The sequence below is a fragment of the Macaca mulatta genome, chromosome 20 (assembly GCF_049350105.2).
Source record: "Macaca mulatta isolate MMU2019108-1 chromosome 20, T2T-MMU8v2.0, whole genome shotgun sequence".
NCBI classification, from domain to species: domain Eukaryota; kingdom Metazoa; phylum Chordata; class Mammalia; order Primates; family Cercopithecidae; genus Macaca; species Macaca mulatta.
Window position 1 is genome coordinate 69,278,037 of NC_133425.1, and position 12,487 is coordinate 69,290,523.

At 45.7% G+C, this 12,487-nt stretch overlaps 1 protein-coding gene across 5 annotated transcripts in view; it reads right to left on the bottom strand.

The window, feature by feature from the left end:
• Nucleotides 1-12,487, bottom strand: part of SF3B3 (splicing factor 3b subunit 3) — a 53,747-nt gene continuing 41,260 nt past the window's right edge. For 3 of the 5 annotated variants that reach the window (XM_001107025.5, XM_077984569.1, XM_077984570.1), the window contains exons 16-26: nucleotides 11,622-11,744; nucleotides 10,447-10,601; nucleotides 8,216-8,390; nucleotides 6,965-7,170; nucleotides 6,711-6,867; nucleotides 4,738-4,863; nucleotides 3,799-4,011; nucleotides 3,156-3,254; nucleotides 2,150-2,293; nucleotides 1,088-1,192; nucleotides 1-613 (exon numbers count right to left, since the gene is read on the bottom strand). In XM_001107025.5, coding sequence (XP_001107025.2) covers nucleotides 473-613; nucleotides 1,088-1,192; nucleotides 2,150-2,293; nucleotides 3,156-3,254; nucleotides 3,799-4,011; nucleotides 4,738-4,863; nucleotides 6,711-6,867; nucleotides 6,965-7,170; nucleotides 8,216-8,390; nucleotides 10,447-10,601; nucleotides 11,622-11,744 — 1,644 coding nt within the window. In that variant the 3' untranslated portion in view covers nucleotides 1-472. Of the gene's footprint in view, nucleotides 614-1,087; nucleotides 1,237-2,100; nucleotides 2,294-3,155; nucleotides 3,255-3,798; nucleotides 4,012-4,737; nucleotides 4,864-6,710; nucleotides 6,868-6,964; nucleotides 7,171-8,215; nucleotides 8,391-10,446; nucleotides 10,602-11,621; nucleotides 11,745-12,487 lie in introns of all 5 variants that reach the window. The other 2 variants (XR_013411154.1, XR_013411153.1) reach the window with 2 other exon arrangements.

Sequence of the window (12,487 nt, forward strand, 5' to 3'; positions counted from 1 at the left end):
TCACCTTAAAAACTAGGTTTCTGTTTCTTTCTGGGTTAGATTCTAGAGCAGCAGAACTCAGGAGTGATACTGTATCCTATCCAGTCCCACCACAGCCTTCCTTCCTTCCTCCCACAGAAATAACATTGTACAAAACTGTATTTACAGGAAAACCAGTTAAAAATTAAGGGTGTGTGCAAAAGTAGACAGGAGAGTCAGACATATCAATGTAGGGATGGCTTTGGGGAATGGGGGAATTGGGTTCCACACTGGAACCTGGGGTCATGTATCATGTACCAGGTGGGGAGAAGTATAGCCAATCTCAGCGCCAATTTGAGGGGAAGCCAGTCATTCCAGGAGAAGAGGTGAGGGGAGAGAGCTGTTGGCTTTCATAATGCAGTCTTAATTATCCAGTCACCCTCCTGCCACATGGCATGGTGGTGGGGGAAACAAAATACACAGTCTCTGGCAAGCCCCATAGGGAAAGGAGGGCTCAGAAGGCATAGCGGGTCCGGATATCCTCGAGTTTCTTGGACACCTCGGGTGGGGTTCGGTCCAGTTCTTCAGAGACGTTCTTTTGTTTGTTGGGTTCCATGGAATTGAACTGCTCACAGAGGTCTCCATCAATCACATTCTAAGATATGGAGAAAGCAGAAGGAAAAAAATGGTGAGATGCCCAAAGAAAATGGCACATGCTAAAGCAGCAGTTGTAGGGAAAGCTGTTTTTATTTTTTAGTTTTTGAGACAGGGTCTCAACCCTATCATCCAGATTGCAGTGCAGTGGGATAATCATGGCTCACCGCACTCTCAAAACTCTGCGGCTTAGCCTCCCAATTGGCTAGGACCACAAACGTGTGCCACCACGCCCAGACAGGGAAAGCTTTTTATTCTCCACTCGATACTTGAACCCCGCTTGTAGATCCAGGAACACTATCTAAGTTGACTCTTGGTACTCAGAGTTCAGATTGGCAGAAGCAGTGAAGCCTTTGCTCTGGCTGTGGTCTGCCCCGAGGGGAGCACCCTCCCTGGTACTATTCCCATCAGTCTGCTGCCTGTGCTGCTCCTTTACTCAGGATCTCCCTTTCCAGCTCAGATTCCCCTGACCTACCTTCACAGGGAAGTAGTAGGAACGAAAGCTGAGGTGGTCCCGCCCACAGAGAGGGGGATGTTCAGACCGCAGGTGCATTTCCACATGCTGGAAGAAGTCATGGTCCTGGCAGAAGAAACAAAAAATCTGTCACTCAGAAGTGATTTCAACTAGTCTAGAGTTTCCACAAGCACAACGAACAGACAAGCCATTCATTTTTACCATACAAACACAAGGGAAATATCTAATCACTTTCTGATAATCACAGGTTTTTCTGCTACAATACGATAGTTAAAATCCAAAAGGAGACCTCGTGTTGTCTGCAGTGCAAAAGAGAATGCCACACATAAAGAATGGTTTGTGAGGTCAGATTCCTGATCCCAGCTTCCTTTGCTGGAATAAAACATGCCGAACTCTGGCAAACCTAGACTGGACTCCATATGGTGATGTGTGCCCCAACAGGGATCATCCCATCAATCCTGGCAATCCTAGTCTGTGGAGTCCGGTTCTAGAGCTTTGGGCTCAGGCTAACCTTGTAAACTCGCATCAGACTGAAGCAAACCCTAGTACAGTATAAAAACAAATGGCCTGCCCGGGCGCAGTGGCTCACGCCTGTAATCCCAGCACTCTGGAAGGCCAAGGCAGGCGGATCACAAGGTCAGGAGATCGAGACCATCCTAGCTAACATGGTGAAACCCTGTCTCTACTAAAAATACAAAAAATTAGCCAGGTGTGGTGGCGGGCGCCTGTAGTCCCAGTTACTTGGGAGGCTGAGGCAGGAGAGTGGCGTGAACCTGGGAGGCGGAGTTTGCAATGAGCCGAGATTGTGCCACTACACTCCAGCCTGGGTGACAGGAGACTCCATCCCCCCCCCCCACAAAAAACAAAAACAACAACAACAAATGGGCCTTCCCTGGGTGGGGGGGAATCAAGATTCCTATCTCCCCAAGTACTTCCGTCAGTCTATAATTCCCAGAGCATTATTAATTATATGTGGGGACAAATGAATTTGACCTGTTAGGTAGAGTCAACACCAAGAAACAACCTTAAAAGTCAAGGCCAGAGTAATGTGGGTGCTCTCACCTCATGGGACGTGAATGGCACAAGGATGCCAATTCCTCCAGACAAGGTGGTATAGACAAGTGATTCTGAGCCTCCGGGGATCAGCGTAGTCTTCTGTAAGGACAGCACTGTCTCTCCGACATGGTAGTTCATGATCACCTCTGCCTGTGAGTCAGAAACAGACTAGTGACTGTGTGCGCCCTCAGGAGGCTCCCTGGACTCCCGAGAGCATGCAGTGCTCCCTAAGGCACATTTCACCATCTATTAACATCCAAAAACTATTATAGAGGCCAATTGTGGGAGGACTGCTTGAGCCCAGGATTTCAAGACCAGCCTGGGCAACACAGTGAGGCCTCATAAACCCATACCCACAAAATTTGTCAGATTTGGTGGCATGTACTCTAGTCCCAGCTACTCAGGAGGCTGAGGGGGAAGGATCACTTGAGCCCAGGAGGTGGAAGCTGCAGTGATCTGTGATCGTACCACCATACTACAGCCCAGGCAACCAAGTGACACCTTGTCTCAAAAACAAACAATAAATCCAAAAATTATTAAAACCTAAAAATACTTTAAAATTCTCACATTTACTTAAGGCTTAATGCCTCATAAAACATGCTAAAGTTACTGTTCATCATCTCTTAAACGATAAGAACCATTTTGTTAAATTTATCAAGCTTGCCATAAAAAAAAAAAGGAAAACACAAAGAAAATTATAGAAAACAGCAATCACTAGGCTTGTCTTCTAAAATAGAAAGTCCAGAGATCCTCTGTTAAAGCAGCATATACCTATAGGAGAAAGTAAAGCCCTGGACACACCTCAGAGCAGAGGACTAGGAATGGACTCTCTCGAAGGAACTTGCTACTCTCCAAGGAGATTTCTGCAGATTGGTAAGAAAGGACTGTGGAAGGACAGCACTCAGCACAGTCGTGTGCACTGTGAATAATTCACCAAAGGCAATTTCTCCAGTGACGGCAACAGGAGAAGTGCTAAGCAGCGCCCTCCCTGGGGCCCATTCTGCAATCTTACCTTCTGGGAGGCCCCATTGAGCAAGCCACGGTCCCACAGGGCTTTGTTTCCTGTAGGGTCCTCATCTACTTCATCATTGGTGTTAGGTGGGAGTCTCACCTACAAGGAAGTGACACAAGTCACAGTGCTGGGGCCCAGACCTGCTCACCTGGGTCGCCAAGCAACAGGTCTGGCCCAGGTCCTTGCAAGTCAGCCATAGGGGCACTGTCTAGACAGAGGCCTGAGCCCGTGTGTCCTGCACCTGCTCTGGTGGGCAGGAGCTGTGTCTGAGGAGCAAGAAACTCAAAAGAATCGACCCATGAGCAGGAGTTTAACACAGCTAAGGATAATACCAAAACCACACAACACAGACAACAGACATTCCAAAGTTCTTATAAAACGTAAAAAGAAATATTAGCCATTAGCTCAAACTAAACCTATCATTAAATCATGTTCAATAGAGAGGAGAGCGATAAACCAGAGAAAAATCCAAGACTAGTAAGAAGGCTTAAAGAACAGATTGCTTGTAGAGTTAGCTTTAGTAGGATGGAATTTTATATCCATTTTTACTCCTCAGAATTGATTCATCTTTGGCTTTACCCACAACAAACTGAGCCAGCTTTCCTACACATCACTGTAACCCAAGTGAACAACATCAACTCACCACACATATGTTGCCAAACTTGTCTGCCCCAGCAACAGTGTCATAGTCCAGGAGGCTGGCTGTAGTGACCCATCGAGGGTAGGTATCATCAGCAAAGATGATAAGCTGGTTTTCATTACGCTTGTAGCGAACCCAGATGAAACTTTCTTGGACGTCAGATACAATTACCCTATGTCCAATAGTCTGGATCCCAGAGATATAATTGGCAATATGCTGGGGAAAACAAGGACAATAGTGGGTGTAATCTTGGGGTTCAGAACCCAAAGAAAGTCCAGCTTTCCATATGACATATATAGGGTCAGCAGAACAGCAAATACCCAAAAACAGCAGTTAGCAATGAATTCTAGGTGGGAAAAAGAGCCAAATAGCTTTTAATATAGTGCAAATATATGCCTAACTCTCAGAGTTACATTCCTTACAGAAGCTAGCAAAATAGAAAGCTGGTTCTTGTTTGGTAAGTCAAGAAATGAGAATCCTCTACTCCTGCTCCTCTCAAAACTCAAGGGCTGGTGCGGTGGCTCACGCCTGTAAACCCAGGACTTTGGGAGGCCAAGGCGGGCGGATCATGAGGTCAGGAGTTAAGAGACCAGCCTGGCCAACATGGTAAAACCCTGTCTCTACTAAAGATACAAAAAATTAGCCAGGCGTGGCAGCGTGCATCTATAATCCCAGCTACGTGGGAAGCTGAGGCAGGAGAATCACTTGAACCCGGGAGGCGGAGGTTGCAGTGAGCCGAGATTGCACCACTGCACTCCAGCCTGGGCAACAGGGCGAGACTCCATCTCGAAAAAAAAAAAAAGGGCATAATTCTGAAGCTGGAATTGGGGTAACACTAGTCCTAATAAAGGTAAGATTTTAAAACTCAATGCCCACCACCCCACCAATGCCCCCGCCCTTGACATGTGAGCTAGATCTCAGCACCAACGCCAGCACACTTACCTTATTCTCGCATTTTCGGAGTAACTTCTTCTTTCCCAGGTCATAGACACGCAACAGCTTCCCCACACCAATCAACACCCTCCCTTGGAATGGGGCAATGGCAGCAGGGACCTCTTCCACCGGAGTCTATAGAGGAAAAGCACGTAATACAGCTATTACAAATGCCAGCCAGACACAGGCCCCACCTCTCCGCCTAGAAATGTCTTCTTTCACAGGAGCCTATCATTAAGAAACACACCAGTGATCTTATTTTGCTAATGAATCAGCGTGTTGGGGTGAACAGGTCCCACATGCTGCATTCACCCAGCAGAGGGATCAATGCTACAAGTGACAAGAAGTTCTGGTACCTGATGACAGCTGCCCAGAGCCTGTGCTTGGTTTAACTGGCCTCATGAAATAATAGTGAAGCCTTAGTAGCTAAGAAGTGACTGTAATTTGTGGAGGGACAGGAAAGAAATGCTAGTGGAAAATGACATTTTTTTTTTTTTTTGGAGACGGGATCTCACTGTCGCTCAAGCTGGAGGGCTGTGGCAGGCGTAATCACGGCTCACTATAGCCTGGACTTCCTGGGCTCAGGTGATCCTCCCACCTCAGCCTCCCGAGTAGCTGGGACTACAGGCATGTGCCATCACGCCCAACTAATTATCTGTATTTTCTGTAGAAACTGAGTTTCACCACATTGTCCAGGCTGGTCTCACTCTTGGGCTCAAGTGATCTGCTCGACTCAGACTCCCAAAATGCTGGGATTACAAGCGTGAGCCACTGCACCCAGCCTAGTGACATCTCAGTTGTAAAGGAGAGGCAAATTTTATACGCAAAAGGGTCTATGAAGTATTTCTTAGAGGATACTCCCCTTATGGTAGGGTTGAAGGAATCCACATGCTGTCAGTGTGGAGGAGAATATTATTTTTATTTTAATAATTATGGTAAAACAGACATAACATAAAGTTTACCATCTTAATCCTTTTTTTTTTGAGACAGAGTCTCACTCTGTCGCCCAGGCTGGAGTGCAGTGGCACAATCTCAGCACAGTACAACCTCTGCCTCCCAGGTTCAAGCAATTCTCCTGCCTTAACCTCTGGAGTAGCTGGGGTTACAGGCGCCCACCACCATGCCTGGCTGATTTTTTATTTTTAATAGAGATGGGATTTCACCACATTGACCAGACTGGTCTTGAACCCCTGACCTCAGGTGATCCGCCCACCTCGGCCTTCCAAAGTGCTGGGATTACAGGAATGAGTCACCATGCCCAGTCATTTTTAAGTATACACTTCAGTGGCATTAAGCACATTTACTGTTGTGTAACTATCATCTCCAGCTTTTTTTTCATCTTCCCAAACTGAAACTCTGTACCCATTAAACAGTAACTTCCCAGAGAAGGCAGATGGAAAAGAACACTAAATCTTTTTTTTTTTCTTTTTGACAGTCTCACTGTGCCAACCAGGCTAGAGTGCAATGGTACAATCTCAGCTCACTGCAACCTCCGCCTCCCGGGTTCAAGTGATTCTCCTGCCTCAGCCTCCCAAGTAGATGGGATAACAGGTACATGCCACCATGCCTGGCTGATTTTTATATTTTTAGTAGAGACGGGCTTTCATCATGTTGGTCGGGCTGGTCCCAAAGTGCTGGGATTACAGGTGTGAGCCACCGCACACAGCCAGAATATTAATTATTTAAACTGCTGAATTTTGGTCACAAATTGTTGCCCACTTATTAAAACAGTAAGAAAGGGACTGATTCAATGTGCATCCATCTCCCCATTATGGGTGGTTAGCACAAAGCCTTACTGTGGAATGCACAGGCACAAGAGCATCACCGCAGCTAGAAGGCCCCAGGATTTTCCATGTGCTGGTAAGAGACGGATTGGAATCAAGGAGCTGGTCCCCAAAAGACCTGACCCATAACATAAGCAAAAGTAAGAGAATTCAATAGGACTTAAGATCTAGGAGAACCACTCACTGGCTGATTCCTACCTTGTGCAAAAACTCCAGTTTTTCCCCATTGTTCACAAGCTTGTAAGTATAGACGAAGCCCCCTGCCACAGATCGGGGGTTCAGTATCAGGTCCTTGGCCACACCCACCAGCACATACCAGTCTTCACCAGTGTTGGAGAACCTGCACACAGCCACACTACACACAGAGTAAGAGGCAAGAGTAAGGCCTTCGTCAAAACCCAGAGAGCTCCTGTTCCAGGCTACCAAACCCTGAACTGTCCTGGGCTCCTTACCTAAAAGCTGCCTCATTCTGTTCCAGCTGGACAAGGTCCAGTGTGTTCCCCTGAATGGGATTCATCACTCGGATCACAGAGGCCCACTGCCCATTGCCAGCCTTGGGAGCTCCAAAGATAGATTCAGGGAGGTTTTCATTGAGGAATGCTGCTGCCATCTCTGCGGCCAGCTCCCGCTCATCCTCCCCTGCTGCTTCCACCATTTCCTAAACCCAAAAAACCAAACAACTGAGTTGGCATGTTCAGAGGTAGGGGCTGGCTGAGAAGAGGATAGGTAGCAAGAACACTCCAAGGGGTTTTTTCTTTTTTTTTTTTTTTGAGAAGGAGTCTCGCTCTGTTGCCCAGGCTGGAGTGCAGTGGCCGGATCTCAGCTCACTGCAAGCTCCGCCTCCCGGGTTCACGCCATTCTCCTGCCTCAGCCTCCCGTGTAGCTGGGACTACAGGTGCCCGCCACCTCACCCAGATAGGTTTTTTTTTGTATTTTTTAGTAGAGATGGGTTTTCACCCGTGTTAGCCAGGATGGTCTCGATCTCTTGACCTCGTGATCCGCCCATCTCGGCCTCCCAAAGTGCTGGGATTACAGGCTTGAGCCACCGCGCCCGGCCAGAAACTCCATTTTTTAATCCAACCCATCTGATTTCCCCTACTAAGACTACTCTGTCTCCACTCTTTAAGGCTGGATACAGTTCTATGTGGTTTAGCTATTTGGTTTTTGCTAGGCAATGAGTTCTAGAAAGAGCTGGTATTGTGGAGAACATGAAAGCTGTCTCCTTTGGGCCCAAATCCAGGAAATACAGTCTATTTTGGAAGCTCAAAGACTGGAGAATTCTGTTTCAGAGAGGGAACTTAATTGTGAATAAATGGAGGTCAGAGTATAGTCCTGGGTTACAAGAAAGGCTCTAACATGAAGTATTTTGGGGCAAAGGCCTCTGCTTAAAGAAGCTGAAAAGAGCCTAGATCTTTAAAAAACAAAGAATATAACAACAATTACAGGAGTTTAAACTTTTGACAGAGTCTCATGTCCAGAGTGCCACTGGTATGCAGTGGAGTGTGCCAACATACCAGGAGTGCACCAACACACCAGGCTATCTTTCAAAATTTTTAATAGAGGTGCGGTTTTGCTATGTTGCCCAGGCCGGTCTCAAACTAGCAATCCTCCCATCTCAGCCTCCAAAAGTGCTGAGCAGTTTAAACTTTTCAACATAATTTCACAAATCTTTTAACAGAACCCCTGAACGTTAGTCTCATTACCTCTGCCATCTGCTGCTTTCTCTGAGCTTTTGTGGCCTCAGTGTAGGCATTGTGGTCCGTTTCAATGATAATAAGGTTGTTACTCTCAGGGTGGATGACAAATTTCCTGGGTGTGTACTGCAGTGGGAAGGCTACTTGATTGAAGACAGCACCGAGCTTCTCTAATGCCAAAATGCTATGACAGAAAAGCAAGGCAGTTACTTAATACTCACTCAGGACCTAGAAATTGGTGGTGAAATAGGCTTTGAGCAGTCAGTAAACACATCAATCCCTGAAGCTCTAACGCTGGCATTAGGCAACATTAAACAACAGCCTCCTAATCTAGAAAACTGCACTGCAGACAGAGAGATCCGGGAAGGGCCTTCCCATTTGGCAACACCCTACCACAATTCATGGCAATTCTAGTTCTCACCAATGAAACACAAACGATTGTCAAGATTTTTTTTTAATCACTCTAATGATAATAAAGCGCCCAATCCCAAATTTGTTGTGAACACTGCAATTACCTGAACATATATGGTATCTGTAGTGACTGTGCTTCATAAAATGAAGTGGATGCCTTTGTGAATAAAAATCACCTCAGTTTTGGAAAACTTTGATAATGCAAGAGACAGCAAATAGGGGACCTACAAATTTCTGTCAAATTGAACAGAGATGCACACATAAGCCAAACTATGTGCAAAACGGGCAGAACCCAGGTACCCTAAAAAATATAGTTACCTGATCTCTAATGATGGAGTTTTATTTGTAGTTTATTCTCTACATTAAAAAAGATACGAGCTGGGCACAGTGGCTCACGACTGTAATCTCAGCACTTTGGGAGGCCGAAGCGGGCAGATCACCTAAGGCTAGGAGTTCAAGACCAGCCTGGGCAACATGGGGAAACACCAACTCTATTGAAAATACCCAAAAAAAAGCTGAGTATGGTGGCACGCACCTGTAGTTCCAGCTACTTGGGGGGCTGAGGTGGGAGAATCTCTTGAGTTCAGGAGCTCAAGACCAGCCTGGGCACCAAGGTAAAATCCTGTCTCTATTTAAAAAACCACAAAAATTAGCCGGGCATGATGGCATGCGCTTATAGTCCCACCAGGTACTTGGGAGGTTGAGGCAGAAATAGCTTGAGTCCAGGAAGTTGGGGCTGCAGGGAGCCATGATCACACCACTGCACTCCAACCTGTACAACAGAGCAAGACTTTGTCTCAAAAAAATAAATTTAAAAATAAAAATAATTTTAAAAATGAACTGCCCCCAAGCACTATGCTTTTATGTCTCAGTCATCTTCCCTGATTTAGTTTTGGGGGGAAGTAAGTTCTGCTCCTAGGAAAGCCTAAAAATCTGTAGGGATCATCTAAATCTATAGGAATTCAGGAGGTAGGGACCACAGATGAGGATACAAGGCTGGCTTAAAAGACAAGGGGAACACTGACAGGCAGGTATGCATGTGGGTGAAGCGTTCCAGCACAGGCAGAGATTTAAAAAATATTAAGTGGTGTAGAGGAGTGCAGGGAGATCAATTCTGCTAGAGCAGAAGATAAATACAAAGATGACAGAAAGAAAAAGGACAATGACCATGAAAAGACGCTGAAAGTTGCTGCAAAGAAATTTTGAGAGCTCACTTGATAAGCAATAGTGATTAATTTATCAAGAGGCCACAGTTTCATTATGAACAGCCAATAATTATAACCAGGATGTGAACAACTTCGGTGGCTTAATTTTAAAAGCCCCCAAAAACTTGAGGAAGCCAAACTGACTGGGTTATTTTAGGTTCTTTTCCATCTTGCAAGCAATATTACATATAGTGCTCAAACTTCACATCAATATTATCAGGAAGAACAGTTCTGTCAACTTTTTTCATGTAGGTTAAAATTTAAGATTTAATACCACAAATGGCAAGACAGAGTAAGAAAAGTTATCAATGTAGTGATCCAATACTTGCTCTAAAACTAGTCCAACTGCAATGCCCTTTCGCTAGAAAACAAAAATCTGAAATCTCAGGAAGATTGGACTGTATTAAAGCTTTGCCTTGAAAGTCTTAACAGAAGCTAAAATACCGAAACTTGGCTCTCAGGTACTAAAATGCTGAGCCAAATGAAGGTTTCAATTGCAACACACAAGCTTCATGGTAAAGTCAGCTCTCTGCCACCTCTTCACAGCCTCCTCCAACACTCTGGCAGAACCAGTCTGAGCCCTTGGCAGAAAGGCTTCCTGCTGAGCTTCACTCACTCACTCACCGCAGGGTGTTGGTGGAGATGGCCACAATGCCCTCGGGACACTGTTCCGAGGCAAAACCCGATGCAAATTCCAGTGTCTCGTAAGACAGGGGGGTGAGATGGAAGCGAGATTGGTAAGAATAGCTCAACCATGAGCGGCTTGACATGGCCAATACCTGAGGGGAAAAAAAAACAGCTCCAATAAGGTTTGGGAAAAAATACAAACATGGTAAGGTGACCAAAAGCCCTATCCCCAAATTTCAGTCTGCAGAGTATCCTAAGATATTCTAGAAATCTAACAGGCTATCTTAAGAAAAAGAGGGCTAGAGAGAGGCACCATGGCTTAGCATATGTGAAAAGCATGGGCTACGAGCCATATGATCTAGACTAATCACTTCATCTCTCAAAGCCTGCTTCCACGCGTATAAAATGAAAATAGTACCACAAGGCTGGGCAGCTGCAAGAATTAAATGGAATGAAGGCCAGGTGTGGTGGCTCATGCCTATAATCCCAGCACTTTGGGAGGCCAAGGCGGGCAGATCACCTGAAGTCAGGAGTTCGAGACCAACTTGGCCAACATAGTGAAACCGCATCTCTACTAAAAATACAAAAATTAGCTGGGCCTGGTGGCATGCGCCTGTAATCCCAGCTACTCGGGAGGCTGAGGCAAGAGAATTGCTTGAACCCAGGAGGCAGAGGTTGCAGTGAGCCACGCTTGCACCATTGCATTCCAGCCTGGGCGACAGAGTGAGACTCCATTTCAAAAAAAAAAAAAAAAAAAAAAGAATTAAATAGAATCAGTTAGCACAGTGCCCAGAAACATTAACATTCTTAACTATAAAGGATACAATGTTTCCTAATCTCTTTCACATTAGGTAGTTAACTTGACACTGATCTAAGACTGGGATAAAACCTGAGAATTCTCATGGCTAGTGGTGTCCTAGAGGGGAGGTTTCCAGCCCTATTTGACCAGCCAGAGGGCTAAAGGGATCGATATCTCAACCCAACTATAACCAAATCATGACACGGTGCCATGGAGCCCCAGTGAGGAAGCTCTAGGTTAGGAAACTCAGGACTTCCCACATGAAGGAAACCAATCAAGATGGAGTGGCAAATGAGTAAAAGTAAAGCTTACAACAAAGATGGTGCTACTAAAATCCCAAACATGTTGCCTGTCCCCAACCTTCATTACTTACTGCCTCCTGGCCTTGCATTCGGACTCGGAACAGCTTCACAGGACGGGACCCCAGGTACCGAGTGCGAGTGTCAGACAAATCCCCAGTGACAGGGTCCAGGACAGTCCTCAGCAGCACACCGTTCTAATCAAAAGAAGGGGAGCAGGTGAAGCCTGATGGAAGCTTATCAGCTATGACAGGAAAATCTCTCCCTTGGCTACTTCATATAAGAAATTAGAGCAGATGGAAAGAAATGACTTGGTTGTTTAAAAAAGATCCTAACAATCAGATAGCCATTCATTCATTCTCTCACTAAATCACTTAATCATTCAAAATTATGGAGCATCTACTAAGTAAAAACACACTTATTTTTCACTATATCTTCTTAATATTTCTTTTTACCATGTATGTTAAGTCCTTCTTCACTATTGTATATTTCAAATAAATAATTAAATAACCACAAAGACCATGGTTCCTAAACAGCACTTCTTTTTTTTTTTTTTTTTTTTATTTATTTATTTTTTTTTGAGACGGAGTCTCGCTCTGTCACCCAGGCTGGAGCGCAGTGGCCGGATCTCAGCTCACTGCAAGCTCCGCCTCCCGGGTTCACGCCATTCTCCCGCCTCAGCCTCCCGAGTAGCTGGGACTACAGGCGCCCGCCTCCTCGCCCGGCTAGTTTTTTGTATTTTTTAGTAGAGACGGGGTTTCACCGTGTAGGCCAGGATGGTCTCGATCTCCTGAGCTCGTGATCCGCCCGTCTAGGCCTCCCAAATGCTGGGATTACAGGCTTGAGCCACTGCGCCCGGCCAACAGCACTTCTTCTTAAAGGAACAAGGTTCCTAAATGGAATGACTAGTTTGGGGCTGGGGCAAGAATGTTATGTGGGG